The sequence below is a fragment of the Hemiscyllium ocellatum genome, chromosome 10 (assembly GCF_020745735.1).
Source record: "Hemiscyllium ocellatum isolate sHemOce1 chromosome 10, sHemOce1.pat.X.cur, whole genome shotgun sequence".
Classification (NCBI taxonomy): domain Eukaryota; kingdom Metazoa; phylum Chordata; class Chondrichthyes; order Orectolobiformes; family Hemiscylliidae; genus Hemiscyllium; species Hemiscyllium ocellatum.
In genome coordinates this window covers 14,628,779-14,647,490 of record NC_083410.1, presented here as the reverse complement: position 1 = coordinate 14,647,490, position 18,712 = coordinate 14,628,779, and the positions used below count along the sequence as shown (strand labels likewise).

The 18,712-nt window shown below is 39.3% G+C and overlaps 1 protein-coding gene across 3 annotated transcripts in view; it reads left to right on the top strand.

Annotated features, from left to right (window-relative positions):
- Positions 1-18,712, top strand: part of tarbp1 (TAR (HIV-1) RNA binding protein 1) — a 200,479-nt gene that overhangs the window by 50,287 nt on the left and 131,480 nt on the right. For all 3 annotated transcript variants that reach the window (XR_009645110.1, XM_060831275.1, XM_060831276.1), the window contains exons 10-12: positions 1,312-1,450; positions 5,912-6,011; positions 8,870-9,030. Coding sequence is in view for 2 of the 3 variants with exons in the window: in XM_060831275.1 (XP_060687258.1) it covers positions 1,312-1,450; positions 5,912-6,011; positions 8,870-9,030 (400 nt within the window). In the remaining variant the exon portion in view is untranslated. The remainder of the gene's footprint in view (positions 1-1,311; positions 1,451-5,911; positions 6,012-8,869; positions 9,031-18,712) is intronic.

The following is an 18,712-nucleotide window of genomic DNA, read 5'->3' as shown; positions in this document are numbered from 1 at the left end:
GCTCAATGTATTAACATGGATGTCAGTTTGCTTGCTGAGCTGTAAGGTTCATTTTCAAATGCTTCATAACCACACTAGGTAACATAATCAGTGAGCCTTTGTAAAGCGCTGGTGTTATGGCCTGCTTTCTGGCAGGCAGAAAACTAGTCACCAGGAGAAATGAACGTCAACTAGCCACAAAAAGACATGACCCACTGTCACTAGTATCCTTACATACAGATGAGGAAGGATACTCACTTTGACTGGGACAACACATCCATCCAAGGACAAGCCAAACAGAGACACACACAAGAATTCCTAGAAGCACAGCATTCCACCTGGAGCTCTATCAACAAACACATTGATTTGGATCCCATTTATCACCATCTGAGAAAAAGAACAGGAAATGACATAACAGAAAATGACATCATCAATCTAAGGAAACCTAAACACAAATAGAAAGCAGGCCATAACCCCAGAGCGTCACTAGAGGCTCATTGATGATATTACCTAATATGGTGACGAAACATCTGAAAATGAACCTTCCAGCTCAGCGAGCAAACCTACATCCAGAACCTCAACCTGAGCTACAAATCTTCTCCAAACTCGTGAATATTAACATGGATTTGAAATTGGTTAATGTACAGAATATAGAGAAGGGATGCGGAAGACATTTTTTGGGATGGCAATATCTACAGAGACATAAGTATTGGTGTTTGAGTTTTAAATTTTATAGTCCCTGTTAAAGACTTGGATGAAGGGACTGAGTGTAATGTTTCTAAGTTTTCTGATAATGCACAGATGAGAAAGGATCCTGAGAAGGATGCAGACAGGTTGCCAAGTAATACAAGCTAATTTAACTGATTTGAGCAAAATGTTGTCAGATGGCCTGTAATGTGGTGAGGTTTGAAACTATCCATTTTTATTTGACAGTATAACTAGGAGCTCAGACCTTGGGTTAGCATTTTCTTCTCGCAATTTTCTGCTGTTTATCTCACCACCTTTCCTGTTAGTTAACGAGGAATGATAGTCGCTCAGAACATTCCAGCACTGTTGTTCTTGGCTGAACCTAAAAGATGTGCAGCATAACCTCATGCATTCTGGGTTGTGCAGCCCAGACCTGCATCACCTGACATCCACACCTTTTATGGTCCAGTCGAGAAGGAACCAAACCTGTTTTGTTCTTCACTAACTCTGGGTGGAAACAATGGACGGTTTCAAATGTACCTTTGAACTTGACTAAGTAATTTCTTAATATAATATTGGTGATACATTACAATCATTTGTCACAATTTAACCTAATTTCTTGGTTCTTGTGGATTTTTATTTCAGTTGTGCAAATGGTTACACAATAATGACAGAAATTTCAGGCCTGAAGAAGTTGCTGCTGAACTGCATCTTGAAAGATCTGCCTTAAGTTTCTATGTTCAGAATCTAGTGGAACAGTACCTGAAGGTTCCAGTGACTGAAGGTAAAAGGCTTACTTTGAGTAGTTTTGTCATTTGTATTTTGTGTTGAGTTCTGTGCTATACATCAGTCACCAATTGAGAGGGTTGCCTATGAATGGACCGTAGAAAGAACAATAGACCATTTGATCCGCGTTCCTATTGAATGACACTATGGTTGATCTGTATCCTAACAGAGTAGAACTATCTTAGGTACATAATCTTTTTATACTTTAATCTAGTCAAAAAAAGTTATTGGTCTCAGATTTAAAATTGAGTGCATATATACAGACTGCTTTTTGTGGGAGATGTTTCACACTTCTGCCTCCTGCCCCCTTTTGTGTAAGAAGTTAGAAGTAAGAATGGCTGGCCTTGACATCTGACTGAGGATGGTAGCAAAGGGCTTGGAGAGTTGGAAGCACTAAGAGAAATAGTTGTAAGATCTGTCATTTCAGTCTGAGGGCACCACTGCAAGGTATCAGATGATATCCAAGGCCCCGGCATCTTCAACTTCCTAATCAATGACCTTTCCTCCAGTAAAAAGTCAGTGTGTGCAATCATCAGCACCGTTCATAATTTGTCAGGTACTGAAGCAGTCTATGTCTTAATGGATCAAGACATTCAGGCTTAGGCTGAGAAATGTTGCTCATGTTTACATGTCTCAAGTGTCAGGCATTGACAATCTTTGAAAGAGAATTTAAACATTCCATGGCATTATCAGTGCCAGAGTCCTGTAGAAGATAACTACAAACTATACAAATGTAAAGAGAGCACTTTGGAGACTGAGAATTATGTGGCAAGTAATTCATCTCATGTCTCCTCAGCACCTGTCACTATCTACAGGGCACGAGCCATTAGTGTAATGACAACTATCCACTTGCCTGGATGAGAGCAAACCCAATTGCATGCTTAAGCTCAATGCCATCTAAGACAAAACTGCCCACTTGATTGGCACCCCATTCAGTTTAAATATTCACTTCCTCCACCACTGTCTCAGTGACAGTCATATGTATTGTCTACATCATGCGCTGCAATAACTTGCCAAGGCTCTTTCACGGTGCTTTCTGAGCATTTGACCTCTACGGCATGGAGGGACAAGGGCAGCAGATGTGTAGAGACATCATGTGCAATGCTCCCTTCCAAACCTCAGACTATCCTGTTCTGAAATTATATCATCACTATTTCACTACAGAGTCAAAACCTTGGAGTTCCTTTCCTAATAGTACTGTGGATGGTCATACAACCTAACAAAATGCAGTGGTTCAAAAAAGAAGATCTCCATCACCTTCTCCAGGACAATTAGTGATGGTTAGAGACTGTGAACAAATGAAACAAAATGCTAAATGGGGAGAAGAAGTTGAAGTTTTCATTTTATATTTATCAAAACTATGATGCCAGAAACATTTGGAAAAAGAGACATTATTGTATAATGAGTGTATGCGATTGGCTGGGCCATTATTGGAATGGAGATGCAGTCAAGATGTTTAGCTGTCAATCTTAATTCTGAAACCAAATTTTTAAATTTTGGGTCTGGATTTATTGGCATTGAGAAGGATGAGAGGACATCTGATTGAAACTTAGAGAATACTGAGAGGCCTGGATAGATTCAATGTAGAAAAGATGTTTCCACTAGTAGGAGAGACCAGGACCCAAGGGCATAGCCTCAGAGTGAAGGCACGATCCTTGAGAACTGAGATGAGGAGGAATCTTTTTTCAGTGAGGGGGTGGTTTAGCTGGGGAATCCATTGTTGCAGAAGACTGTGGAAGCCAAATTTTTGAGACAGAGGTAGTTGAGGTTCTCACCTAGTAAGAGGATCAAGTGTTACAAGGAGCAGGTAGGAGAAATGGGGTTGAGAAATGTAGCTGGCATGATTGAATGGTGGAGGAGATCCATCTAATTCTGCTTCTATTCCTTATGGTCGAAATTGTGAGTTGAGGGTATGGTGCTGGAAAAGCACAGCAGGTGAGGCAGCATCGAGGAGCAGGAGAATCAATGTTTTGGGCATAAGCCCTTCATCAGGCATTATGCCCGAAACATTGATTCTCCTGCTCCTCTGATTCTGCCCGGACTGTTGTGCTTTTCTAGCATCATACTCCTGACTCTGATCTCCACATCTGGAGTCCTCACTTTCTCCTAAATTCTGAATTGCTAAGGGGATGTCATAGAGATTGGCTGTTAACATTAGAATTTTTGTAAAAGAAAGATGTTATATATGTACAAATTCTACTGAGGGTCCTGTTGGTGATCTTACACTGGCTTCCAGTGTAACTCTTAGGATAGTCTGGATTATTAAAGAAATGATTTCCAATAGCAGAATTGCATCTCATGGTGAATATACTTTTCTGAAACTTGCAAGTATGGGCTGATTGAGCAGCCAAAAAACATTCCTGAGATGGGATGCTGACAAGAAACATTTCTGTACTTTACTTTGACCTCATCCTCATTGTCATCTGTGATATAGAGCAAAGTCGGAGGCCAGACACTGCAAAGCCATATAAAGTATTAAAGAAAATTTCTTTCAGCAAAAACCAGTTGTATTACACAAGAGATTCTGCTTATACATAATTTATAATCTTCCAAACTTGCCATATGCATCATTAGACAGCAGTGTTTTGTGTGTTCTGATTTTTCTCTCCCTCAACTCTGTAGGAATGGTAACATTGAAAAGTAGAACGTTTTTCTATTTTGAGAACTTAATGTCAGTGTTAAGCATTCCCAGAGGAGATCTAGCATGAGTCAGATTCTGTGTAAAGCCTCAATACTGGATCAGAGTTAATGTCTCAAAAGAACACCATTGTGACTTTTTTCTTTATCTTAATCTAGTCATCTTTATGAGATGCAAAGCTTAATGAATTTGGTTAAGTGGGTAATATCTCCATTACTCCAAATATTCTTCAACATATTCAATAAATGTAATGTGTACTATGTTTTAAAAAAGTGAAATACAAATTAACAGAACTTTGTTATTGGAGTGTTATACTAGGTTTCCTGACTGGTACTCAATAAATTTTGCACTGACTTAGAACTGCACCGCATATTAAAGAATGCAACTAGCCATTAGTAGCTTCTGTAGGATTGCTGATTCTAAATCATGTCTGGTCAGAAACTGCAACTTCAGTTCAATTCACCACATGCTTTTTGATCCAACAGGTTAACATTATACACATTTCATCTGTTGAATATATGGGAGTATATTTGGAGTAATGGAGATACTGCCCACTCAACCAAATTCATTAATCTTTTCTAAATGGAGATACTTTTGACAGCACCAATAGATGTCCTCGAGTCCTGAGATTAGGAAGTCAAGAGGGTGAAGACGTTGGCACCAAAAATTGCAAAACCTATTTCTTACTTGGGGAGGAGGAAGAAAGGAGAGAATGGAAAATTAAAACCTAATACATGACTGAGAACTAATGATAACCTGAGATGGTAGGGGAGTATCAGCCAAAATTGATAGTGATGTTCACTTTTCGTGCTGTCCTGTGGGTATTAAATCATGGAGCGGCTGAGACTATTGTGCCTTTTGTGGGAATATTTCATAAATATTTGAAACAGATGATGATATAAGCCATGTAGAGAAACCAAGATAGACATTTAATTTGGAAATGGTTTATCAAATATCCAGCATAGATTTAATTTAATAAGTAGGAGAAAGTGAGGACTGCAGATGTTGGCGATTTTAGTCAAGATTAGAGTGGTGCTGGAAAAGCACAGTAGGTCAAGCAGCGTCCGAGGAGCAGGAAAATCGACATTTTGCCTGAAACATCGATTTTCCTTCTCCTCCAATGCTGCCTGACCTGTTGTGCTTTTCCAGCACTACTTTAATCTTAGTTGAATAAGTGGTTGTATGGTTCCAGAAGTGCAGAGTATTATATTCATAAGCTCATCAAAAGACTCTATTTGCAGTATTATCGCCTTAAGTATTTTAGTTTCTTCCAACTTGTTTTGCCTTTTATTTCCGTCTATCCGAGAAATGAGTGATAAACAATGGGGCACGCAATGCTGTTCCTGTGATAAGTGAGGAGTAACATTGTGGACTGTTCGTTCCAATGCTGAGTACTTCCTCATCTCTACACCTACACAATTTAGTTTGTTCCATGAAAGCAAACAAAGCTGAAGTATTGAGTGGCTCCCAGCATTGACTTAAATTGTAAACCTTGCTTCCCTCTTTTAACTTGAGGAAACATGGTCAGTATATGCAGCTTAAATCTTGCAGAAGGTGCAATCTGTAGAGTTTGCAACACGACATAGATGGAATGTTTCTTGTCCTAATTTAGTCTGGCCATTTCTCTCACGGCAGCCCTTGTCCAAAAAGTGGTAAATTGGCAGCAAACACTATTGTTAGACAAAGGAAGAGTCTGTGAGCCACCTGGATGCTTTATCTAAAATAAAATCTTATTGACCAACCAACCTGGACGCTGCAGATCTGTTTCATGCAACATGTATTACATTTAACATGCATTTACTGTGCTTTCTTCATAACTAGGAGAAAATACCAGTTTAATGCCAGACTGGTTTGAGGCCCAACTTGTTGCCCGGATGATTCTCCTTGCTGCTGACGTCGAAGGGCAATACGACACTCAAGGGTAGAGTCTGTTATTCTAAATGAGTATTTAGTAATCAAAAGCATAAATTGTAAATACCTGTTTGCATATTTTAGCTGGTATTTTTTGGTCTGTTTGTGGGTCATTGTTCATGAACTTGAGAGTTAAAGGGTAGAATTAATGTCAGTCAGTGATTAATCTAAACCATTACAGTGTAGGATTTTTCCTCCTGTCAAATTGAGCAATGATAGAGAACCTGCGACATAATTGTGGATTTTTGCCATTCTGAATTTGGGTTTTCATTGTTGAACATACTAGGGGGAGAAAGCCAAACTGATCTGAGTATCAGAAAAGAGGTGTATAATAGGTGAGGGGCCGGAAGACTGGAGGTTGGCTAACGTAGTGCCAGTGTTTAAGAAGGTGGTAAGGACAAGCCAGGGAACTATATAGACCAGTGAGCCTGATGTTGGTGGTGGGCAAGTTGTTGGAGGGAGTCCTGAGGGGCAGGATGTACATGTATTTAGAAAATCAAGGACTGGTTAGGGATAGTCAGCATGGCTTTATGTGTGGGAAGTCAGGTTTCACAAACTTGATTAAGCTTTTTGAAGAGATAACAAAGAGGATTGATGAGGACAGAGCGGTAGATGTGATCTATATGGGCTTCAGTAAGGCGTTCGACAAGGTGCCCCATGGGAGACTATGAGCAAGGTTAGATCTCATGGAATACAGGGAGAACTAGCCATTTGGATACAGAACTGGCTCAAAGGTAGAAGACAGAGGGTGGTGGTGGAGGGTTGTTTTTCAGACTGGAGGCCCGTGACCAGTGGAGTGCCACAAGGATTGGTGCTGGGTCCACTACTTTTTGTCATTTACATAAATGATTTGGATGTGAGCCGAAGAGGTGTAGTTGGTAAGTTTGCAGATGACGCCAGCATTGGAGGTGTAGTGGACAGTGAAGAAGGTTACCTCAGATTACAATGGGATCTTGATGAGATGGGCCAGTGGGCTGAGAAGTGGCAGAGGGAGTTTAATTTAGGTAAATGTGAGGTGCTACATTTTGGGAAAGCAGGACTTATACACTTAATGGTAAGGTCCTAGGGATTGTTGCTGAACAAAGAGACGTTGGAGTGCTGGTTCATAACTCCTTGAAAGTGGAGTCGCAGGAAGGTAGGATAGTGAAGAAGGCATTGGTATGCTTTTCTCTATCGGTTAGAGTATTGAGTTCAGGAGTAAGGAGGTAATGTTGCTGCTGTACAGGACATTGGTTAGGCCACTGTTGGAATATTATGTGCAATTCTGGTCTCCTTCTTATCGGAAAGATGTTGTCAAACTTGAAAGGGTTCAGAAAAGATTTACAAAGATATTGTCAGGGTTGGAGGACCTGAGCTATAGGGAGAGGTTGAATAGGCTAGAGCTGTTTTCCCTGGAGTGTCACAGGCTGAGGGGTGACTTTATAGAGGTTTATAAAATCATGAGGAGCATTAATAGGATAAATAGACAAAGTCTTTTCCCTGGAGTGGGGGAGTCCAGAATTAGAGGGCATGGGTTTAGGGTGAGAGGGGAAAGATAGAAAAGAGACCTAAGGGGCAACTTTTTCACTCAGGGTGGTATGTGTATGAAATGAGCTGCAAGAGGAAGTGGTGGAGGCTGGTACAATTGGCATCTTGATGGGTATATGAATAGGAAGGGTTTGGAGGGATATGGGCTGGGTGCTGGCAGGTGGGACTACTTTGAGTTGGGATATCTGGTTGGCATGGACTAGTCAGACAGAAGGGTCTGTTTCCGTGCTGTACATCTCTATGACTCTGATACTTTTTAATTGTGTTGGTTTAAAGGGTCCACTGCTTTAAATTCCAACAATCTGTATACCACTCCTTAGATTGTCTCCCCATTGTAGTTCCTTTCTTCCCCAACCTGTCCCATAGTGCCCACTCCAAGGCAAGACCATGCAAAGCTTCAAAACCTTCTGTGGTTTAAGATATGATAATACATAAGACAATTTTTAAAAATGAATTTTTAGATCGCAGAGAGAGCAACAAAGGAGACGTTGGTGAAGAAAATTGCTAGTTTGGGGAAGAATCTTCAAAGAAAAGAAAAAGTACTTGATTACTTTTTACTTTGGAACTTGATGATGGGAAGAGGCAATTCACTCCTCAAGCCTTTTCCACCAATAAATTAGATCATTGCTAATATGTATCTCGGCTCCATGTCCTATAATAACTTTACCAAACTTCCTGGTCTCAAGTTTTGAAATTTTCAACTGGTTCCTATAAACAACATGTTTTTAGAAAGAGAGTTCCAGATTTAAGTTACTATTTGTATGTGAAGTGCTTTACACATCACCTCTGAAGAATCTAACTCAGTTTTTTTAGGTTGTGTCCCTTGTTTGGCGCTCACCCTGTAAAGGATTATGTTATTCATGATGGATACATCAATATCAGCAAGATGGCACGCTTTAGGGCATAATTTAGGAGATTTGTGTCTGAGAAAAGTTGTAGTGCATGGGGTACGGATGGTAGACCAAATTAATTAATCCCTATCACGATCTAATTATACGAGATTAACTTGTTGGTGAGTGTGGAGGCCAGTGTTTGGCAGTGCTATTCGCATGCAGTATTCTGGGTTATAAAGATAAAACATGTCTATTAGTGTCAAAAAAATGAAAAAATGCCATAAGATAGAATTTTTTTGCTTTACATTTTTACTTATGTAACTTGTTATATTAATGCTATCCAAATTTAATTTGTCAAACATTTGGTGTTGCGTAATTAATGTAGACCATGGATAAGAGGCTAGAGTAAAATCTTTGACTTTTTGAAGGTATTTAAACTTCTGCAACCATAATTTCCCATGAATTTTCTAAATTGATGGCCCATGTTTTTCCTTTTATTTAATGGAAGGGATCAGAAGGCCTTCGATTGTTTCTTGCAACCCCTTCTGAGTGCTTTAAAGAAGCTGACTACCCATGCCTATTTACCTGTGCTGAAAGCAGATAAGAGCCTGCAGCTGTTATTGAAGCTGATGGAGATGTCTGTCCCAAAACACCACATAAAACCAGAAGGTTGGTTCACCCCTTAAGATATTAATCTCTATTAGCAGGCTTAAAGTTTCTGAAGGCTTCAAATAATGTGCTTTCTTTGCAATTTTTCTTTTTTTCTTTTGTCTCTCTGTGTGTCAGTCTCTCTCTCTCTCAGTGTCTGTCTCTGTGCTGAATGTTTTACTGCCTTGATGGATAGCTTCTGGATACCACTACCCTCTTTGCTTTATGTCCTTTATTCATGTCAGAGTCTCTTCATTTCTTATTTACCATCCACCTGGTTGTGTTTCCATCAGGCTGTGACAGTTGGTGATCAAGAGCAGAAATTCGGGGTGGTTTCACTTTTTCTGCCTTAACTCAAGTGTGGTTCTAGCTGTCCTCCAAACATACTCGCTGAGGTGAGAAGGCTCTGTGCTGATCAGGAGCTTTTTCAGTAGTCTGGACTTGGAAGTTAAACTTGAATGGTAAAGTTCTGATGATCTCAGAGCCACTGCACAGGAGTGAAGATGACAAAGCAGTCAGATTATGTTTGACAGTCTCCTTATTCCTACCGTTTCACTCAGAATCACATTAGGAGAGTTGGGGTGGAATGTTGTGTGTTCATGGATAGACCAAGCATCCTGTACTATGCACTGCACTGAAGATTGCCCAGGGTCTTTGACCCTTTCTGCATTTGTTTGAGATTTTTGCTACAATAGGTATGAAAATGTGGAATGACATGAAGGAGCAAAGATGGCCAGTCATGTCGCCCGTAACTAACTGACAAATTTCCTCGCCTTCTAATAGATTTTCTTCCTCTATGTTCAGATCCGGCATTTTCCTCTGGGACTGGGCTGTGCTATTTAAGATTCACCAGTTGATTTTAATAATATTGAACATCCTCTCCTTCCCTTAAACTGTGCGTACAGAAGGAAATGATAGCAACTCCATATCCATATTATGTTTACAGTTTTGTTGCTGGATACCAATTTTTCAAACAGTTAGGAAGTCTCTTCATTGGGACTTAAAGAGAAGACAAAGTATTAATGAAGCAGGAAAGGATTATTGTAATGCTTTCTATTTTGAGGAATATAATTGTTGGGTTTCTATATTTAACTTGTTAGTGGCTAAATTGTAATGGGCCTATTAGCTGTTTCCTGCATTAACTAGAGATTATGCTAATTTAAGGTATTGTACTATCAAATCATCTTTTTTAAAAGAATAGAGATATATAAGATTACGTAATACAGGAAATTTGCTCGGAGGCTCCTTTTCAACTTCTAGGCCATTTGAATTGCAAAGTTTGTACAAAATGCAGCTGTAAATATTTTACTGCTGACTGTACAGAAGAGTGAGTGTTCTTCGGATGTGGAAATGTGTATTAATGTAGCTACTTCTCACTAATGTCAAAAATATTAATTTTCATCAGCGTTTTTAAATGGGAAAATATTATGTTATCTATTTTGGTATATAGCATTTTATTTCGTACAGAGGAACCTCAATTATCCGAATATTGGATTGTCCTGCAAGATTGCAAGGTCCCAATGCTTGGCTAAACTATGTTATTCGGCATTCAGTCATATGGAATTTGATTTAACCGAATGAAATACTTCCCACCCGTATCCTTTGGATCATCGTGGTTCCTCTGAATTTTGTTTTTCTTTTTTATTCCTTCCTTCCCCATCCCTTTCATTGCCCAATAGATTTGAACATGAATATTACTGAAAGACGACAGTTTGTCAAGACTTTAAGTCTTGCACTCATCAGGAAATTTGTTGATGTAGAGAGAAATACAATTTTTATGCTGTATGAGATGAGGGTGCTGATCGTTGATCATTCAGCTCTATTTGGCAGAGGCACTACATTGGAGATGATGACTGACATTTAAACCACCAAGCTTTGTTTAAATTTAAACCAGGCAGGCTGACTCTGATTGGTAAAGGCATTGGCTTGAGGAATCGACCAGAGCCTAATCTATTTTGTTAAATTGGAAAAGACATAATCAGTGTACGTGTTCTTTCTATTTGTAACAAAACATCATACAAACAATATATATAGCTTCCAGTATGCACTTGCGCACCACATCATGAGTGTGAAAACAGTCTTGAAATTGCTTGTCAGTGTAATCCCAGTGTAATTGGGTTATTTAGCAAATATTTTCTGACGATAGAAACATTGAAATTCGAAGGTGAAGTCTGTTATTTAGCCCTTCAAGCTTGCTCTACCATTCAATATGATCATGGCTGCTCATTATACCTTTTGTTCTCATTATCTGTAAGAACTGTATTTAATCCATTTATTACTACTTGTGTGAAGAAATTTCTCCTTACCTCTGTCCTAAATGGCCTACCCTGTATCCTGAGACACATTCCTGGTTCTGGACTCCCCAGTCATTGGGCATGTCGGTCCTGCATTTATCCTGTCTAGTCCTGTTAGAATCATTGAAACTTAATGTTGGGCTCTATTTAGAATTCTATAAGGGTGGGTGGGTATGGTGAGTACCTTGTTGTAAACATCCAAAGTGATATGCTATTCAGTACAATCTGCCAGTCCCAGTATGCCTGCATTAGATTCCAAGCAACTGGTCTGATCAAGGTGGCTATTGTTTTGCAGAATAGCTTGGATACGCCCAATTTCAGCTGTAAGCTTATAAAATGAGTATTGTGTGGAACTGCAGGAATCTGTGTATAGATGGACCATTGAAGAAGACTTACAGTAGATAATCCTACAGAACCCCCCGGCTGATTTCTCAACAAGCATGTCACGGAAAGGGAACTTATTTGACTGCCCATTTAAAAAGTATATTTGAATGCGGGGTAGAACCGATTAAGACATGCAAGACAATTCTTACAGGTGAGTGCAGATTCAAATGTACCAGATAACAGGATGAGGTGGCATTGTGGTATTGTCACGAGACATGTAGTTCAGAATCCCAGGCTAATATACTTGGGACATGGATTAGAAATACCCCATGGCCAATAGTGAAATTTGAATTTGAAATATTAAAAAACTACTCCTATGAGCGACCATGTAATCATTGTCAATTGTTGGAAATACCCATTTGGTTCACTGATATCATTTTAATAAAAATCCATTATACTTTGCTTCTCTGGCATATATGTGATTCCAGTTCCATAATGTTGACTATAAATGTCGTCGGGGCAATTACATACAGGCAATAAATGCTAGCTTAGCCAGTGATGTCACAACTCATGAACAAATTTTTTTACAAAGTATCACCATTTGTTACAAGTGTCGATCCTCAACAGATGACTAAACTCGCAGTATATTGCCCAAATCCATGTCCATTCTGAAAAGTGCTCTGTATTTTTCCGATTATCAAAGAGGTGGTATCTCAAAAATTTGAATGCTAAGTGAAACTAGTTGTTTCGTGCTGCACTTGTACAGTAGCAACATGAGTGGTGTTAATCACAAACGAGATACAGCCATCAATCCAAGATTAATGTGGTATTTGAGTTCCAATACCAGTGTGATGCTCATTATGTAGACTACACGGCATATCATTTTGGCTGTTAGCAAAAACCAAGTTACTGAAAGTACATAGCCAGTGCATACTGGTCAAACTCTGACACAGTTTTCGACGTTAGAAGTGACTCTGTGATTGGATAGCATTCGTTGAATAATCTCAAGTCTGTGAAGAATTACCGTGACCACCAATTTTGGATTATCAGTCAGGATTGCAGTTTGGTGCACCTTCACATTCTGGAACCTACATATATTAATCTGCAGGGTCTTGTACTTAGAGCGTGGAGACTCTGCAGGTAGGAAGAGCATGTGCACACATTTTGTGCAAAAAGACCCTGAGCTTCCTGTTGCCTGCCACTTCAACACACCACCATGTTCCCAGGCCATCATCACTGCCTCAGGCTTGCTGCAGTGCTCCAGCAAAGCTCAGAGCAAGCTAGAAGAACTGCATTTCATTTCTGCTTGGGGTGCATGCAGTTTTCAAGACAAAATATGGTGTTTAATAATTTTAGATCCTGAGCATTTTCTCCCATGTACTTACCCCAAATTTCACACACCAGGCCTTGTCATCACACGGACTGCTACCACAACCAACCCATTTTCAGCTACTAATGGTCCCCATTAGTAGCAAGTAATTCTCCCTGGTTGACCTTTACTATTCCTTTGTCTGTCCAACTAATGTTCTCACTCTTTAACCTTTTCATAGCTACAATCCATTCTGAAGGATCTGAAATGTCTAGTCTACTTTCTCTCCACAGCTGCTGCTAGACCTGCTGAGCTTTTCTGGCAATTATTGTTTTTGTTTCTGATTTCCAATGTCTGCAGTTCTTTGGTTTTTGTTGTTTACCATAAAAGACCATGCTTTCTTAGCGTTTTTGGCAAACTACGTGGAAACTGAAAGATAGGATTGTTGTGAAACCAAGAGCAAGAAATGTGATTTGTGTCAACAAAGTTTACGTCATGGCAATGTATGTGTAAAAAGAGAGTATACTTGCCAGCAATGAACCCAATGCACTTTTAAAATATATCCGGGCTCCATGTTGAGCTTTTTGATCTGCAACAAATTAACATTGCTAATGTTGCTAAACTTTTTGAATGCCAGCCTGTCAAATTTCTCATTTGTGACAGATGGAAACTGTTCTGCAAGTCTTCTCAAGTAATTTCTAATTTACCACAGAATGTTTGGCAAACCAGTCCAACTGAGGGTCATAGTATGCCATATTCCTTCACGTACGCATCTAAGAAAAAAATCATCCATTTCACTAAATTAGGAGCACCAGTAGTGTTAGACGTTCAGATATTTTTGGCTGTATCTTTTTGGTACATGTACTTAACAAAAATCTGTATTGGTCTTAAAAATTTGGTTGACCTAGTATTGATTACATTTTCAGTGAGCGTGGAACATTATCAAATTAAGATCCCTTGTTCTAGATTTCCCCATCAGAAAAAATGTTTTTCCTGTAATCTAACCTTTGAAATCTTGCTAACATTTTACATATCTTGATTAGGTCACAAGATTTTTCAAGGTATGACAAACCTTGTTAATTTGTTCATCTGTTGGATGGTTCATGCAAGCCAGGATGCTGGGTTACTGATTAACTTCATTGAATTATTGTCAACTTGATGATAACAAGCATAACAAAAGAAGTGTAAATTTTAAAATTACACTGCAACTCTGGAACAAACAATCAAATCATGTTAGAAGGCAAAACTTTAGCCCATCATAACCTCTTAAATATGGAAGTATCTGCAAAGATAGGCAAATTAATTAATCTTCAAAGAAATGAAATAATTATAGCTGTCTAACCTAGAAATACCTTGCATTACAAAAATATGTCAGGGCATCACTTGATAACTTTGTTAATACTCTGAGTGTTAAAGTTTTGCAAAATGCATAATTTAAGAAGTCCGAGCTGTTCAAAAAATGAATACTGATGCAAAGCTAACAACTTTAAAAATTCCATCTCAAAGAATTTTAGATCTCAACAGATGTCAGTAAGCTTCTCCCAGTCTCGAGAGGAAGTCCGATAATAAAGATGAAGACGGGAGATTCAAGATGGCGGCGACTCAGCAAGTCTGAGCCTACAGTGCTCCTTCCAAGACTTGGGCAAAGTGGATCTCCCACCCCCACCACACTCACCAAATCATCTAAAATAGCTTTTATTTAATATAATTAGTTGTTTGGTAGTGTTAGTATTAAATTTAAATAATGTAATCTCTTAGGAAAAATGACTAAAGGGAGGAGAGCCCACAGCTCTCGGCAAGCAGGAACCCCTCCCCCACCCTCTCCCTCTCCAGCTGCAGCTGAGGCGTCCATAGCCGCCCCGGGGGACTTACTGACAATAAGGAGCCTTGTGGAGATGATTACCAAGCTGGATGCGAAGATCGACGCGTTTATCGAAGAGTCCTGACATCGCTGGGAATCACTCTCGGCCGAGCTGCAGAAGCACGGCGAGACATCCAGGACCTCGAGCACCGAGTCGGAGGGGCGGAGGTAAAGGCCACGACCTCCGAGACTGCAGCTCAATCAGCCGCGGATCAGGTCCGGACTCTCGAGCAGCGAGTCCGGACCTTAGAGAATTACATCGACGACCTCAATAATCGAGGTCGCCGAAAAAATATTTGTTTGCTGGGCCATCCCGAATGGGAAGAGAAAGGCCAGCTCACAGCATTCCTGGAGCAGTGGTTGCCACAATTTTTGGATCTGGAGGCTGGATCAGGCCAGGTGTGGGTAGAATGGGCCTACCGGGTCGCAATACGCGGGCCTGGCTCGAACCAGCGCCTGCGTCCGGTCCTGTTCCGGCTGCAGAGCTATAGGGAGAGGCAGATACTCCTAGAAATCTTGGAAAAGATCCTAAAGCCATGATCTATAAAGGATCCAAGATCATGTTATTTCAGGACTTCTCCCCGGCTTTGGCCCGAAGGAGGAAGGCGTTCGATGAGGTGAAGAAGTGTTTAAGGGACTCAAATATTCAATACACCTTACGCTACCCAGCGACGCTATGTTTTAACCACGAAGGATCCGGATATAATTTTAGATTGCCAGAAAAGGCTAAGGAATTTTTGGACTCTCTTAAATAAATCGTAAGAGACAATGTATGTTGGCTTGCCTTTTCCCCACTCCGATTTATATCCCCCCCCTTTTTTCTTTTTCCTATCTTACTGTTTATTATTATCTTGGGGGGGGGGGAGAGGGAATTATTTATTTGCTCTCCATTTAACGATTTTCTCCCCCCCCCTTAGGGTTTTTAAAAATTTTTATTATTATACATATGTATGTGTGTATGTACATATATGTGTGTATGCGTGTATGTGTATATATGTATATATATAAACCGGAGGGTTTAGTTAAGGTTGGTGGGAAGAGGTGGTTACCTTATTCTATTTTATTTTTGCCTCTAGGAGCGGGGTTATTTTCCCTTGCTATTTTATATTATTATATTTAATTATAATTTGTTGAAGTTGTAATTTTATAGTTATATATGTTTATACATGGTATTGATACTACCAAATATACTCAGGTGTGGGTGGGTGGGGGGGGAGGGTGTAGGGTGCTCACTGTTAACTCTAGCTCGGTATTATATCTGAATTCTCCTCATCCTATTAAGGAGCGCCTGGGTCAAGGGTGGGGCACTGGTTGGGAGAAGATATGATGGACCGTTGGAAAAGAAGTGATACCCCCTGGGAACAAGGGGGATAATCTCCATTCAAATATGTTTTATATTTTTTTTATTATTTAGAAATAGTTTCCTTTTTATCATACTGTTATGAGTGTATTAGAGACCTTTATTTTTGTAAATTCTATATGCTCTTTGCTCGGGATGTTTTAGATAGGGTCTCCCCTCCCGGGGGGGTCTCGGATTTACCCGGATGATTATGGTTGATCAGTCGGTTAAGTGGTGCACCTGGAATGTCAAATAGGAAGAGATTATTTTCTGTTCTCTCTTTCCATATAAGGAAAAATATTTTGGTAAACTGGGTGGTTGAAGGTTCCCCTGGATTTTCAAATTGGCATAGATTAATCATGGAATGTATTCCCCTTGACTTCCTTATAAATATGGTGCACCGAAAGACCAAATGATTTTTTATAAAATATGGCAGCCCTTTTACATAGATATTTTGGCTATCCTAACAAGGGCTTTTAGTTAATTGAGATTACAAACATGGCTGGTCCGGGGCCCCTTGGGAGAGGAATCCCATACGAATACGGGTTTTGTTATATATGATGTTAACACATTCCGAGCAAGTATTTTAATATCCAACGTCTATGTTAATCGTTGGGGTTTTTTTTCCCCCCACTTCTTTTTTTTCTCTCTCATTTTCTCTTATTTGAAAGATGTAAGTGACTCAATTATACACTCTGGCTAATTGTAGGTTAGATTAGTAGTTAATTGAGTTTTGTTTTTTCTCTTTAGTTATTTTTCTTTTGTTAAATTTTGATTATTGTATATTTAGGATTTATTTCTATATCAATGTTTGTACTTGAGAGTTTTGTTTATTTTTGTAAATTTGTTAAAATGTTAAATTTCTAATAAAAATATCTATATAAAAAAAAGATGAAGACTTGTTATGCCTCTTGCAAAGAGGCCCTAAAGTAGTTTCCTTCTTCATACCCGTAACCCACCATCTCTGGTAGCATCCTAGTGGCTTTGTGTTGTCACTTTTTCTATTGTGTTTGTTATTCTTTCCTATATTCAGATGCTCAAATACACAGGTCTCCAAATTGTAGCAAAATATTGTGGATGCTGAAACTCTGAAATAAGGAGAAAATGCTGGAAGAGAACTAAGCACATCTGGCAGTATCTGTGGAGAGAAACATAGTTAACGTTTGAGTCAAATATGACTCTTCCGTTCTGAAGAAAAGTTGTATCACACTCAAAATGTAAACTGTTTTTCTCTCTTCAAATGCAGTCAAACCTGCTGAGTTTCTCCAACATTTTCTCTCTTCACTGTTCCAAATAGCAGCCTTGGAACTGATGTATTGCAGAAGGAAGAAAGTGGCAGGTCTCGGACCACAAGTTTTTGTGACTGTTTAATTCCGGATCTCCACATTGTGTTTGTAGAAGATATGTGTAAGTATTGCTTCTGCAGAAGACACGTACTCAGAAGTCTGTGGGCTATCAGGGGAGGAAGTGTTGCTTTAGAAAAGCCATAATGCAGAAGTCACGTACGCAGAAGACATAATACTCAGCTAGCAGTGAAGGGGGGTACACGCTAACGGTAGATCAATGAGAGATGTGGTAAAACGGTTAGACTAGCAAGCCGCAATTTGTCACGAACAAGGAACTGGATGGGATAAGGGTAACCAAATAAGGCAAGAACTAAACATGGGTAAAGGATGCTGAAGAAAGAGTAAGGGGAGAAATAAACAAGGGCGGAGAGTTACGAATACTTGTGCTAGGTTGACGCTTTGTATGCTAAGCCAATAAGGTAAAAGGGGAAGAACCGAGAGACTCAAAGAAACTGTATAAAAATGTGCTGATCTTATTCTGGAGTGTGCCTACTTTGGGACACCTGGTCTTGCAAGAATGTATGAATAAAGACAGCTAAAATTATTTGGTAGTGGGCTTCGTTTCCCACAGTATTGAAACCTAAAGATAATTACTCTTTGTAGAGCAGAGTCAGAACTAAATATGTCACTGTAATTTGTTAATCCATTGAATGGATATACATATGTTCTAAGTCTTTTATTTGTTAATATGAGCAATGTTTGTGGGGTATGATATCCAAGGGCTTGGAGACTAATGTTAAAAGATAGTGAATGATTGTACACAGATGAGTAGTAGCCAAAAAAAAACAAAGGCAGTATTGATAAAAATCAATCAGGCAGCTATGATGCTGTAAAGGGGCAATCAGAAATGCAGTACAAATATCATAGAAAGGTTTGCAAGTCATTAAAAATATTACTGTGGGGCTAGTGAAAGAGAACAAAGAAATGGTCAAAGAAGTTAAGATCACTGGACAGTAACGTTGGCATCCTGAAAGAGTATAGAAACGAGACCGAACTCGTTTAAATAGTTTCTTTTTTAAAAAAAAAGTCAATAGCTGGTTTATTTTTAGATAATTTTTTCGCAGGTCACTTAGAACACTTATTTCAACAAGCCAAATAACAAGTCATGCATAAGCCATTTTAATGTTAGTTTATGTTTCAGTAATTAGAAGCATTTGTTTTGATGAAATCCACAAGTGGTTGGCCATCTCTTGCATAGTGGCCTTATGAGCAAAACTATTTATAAAATAA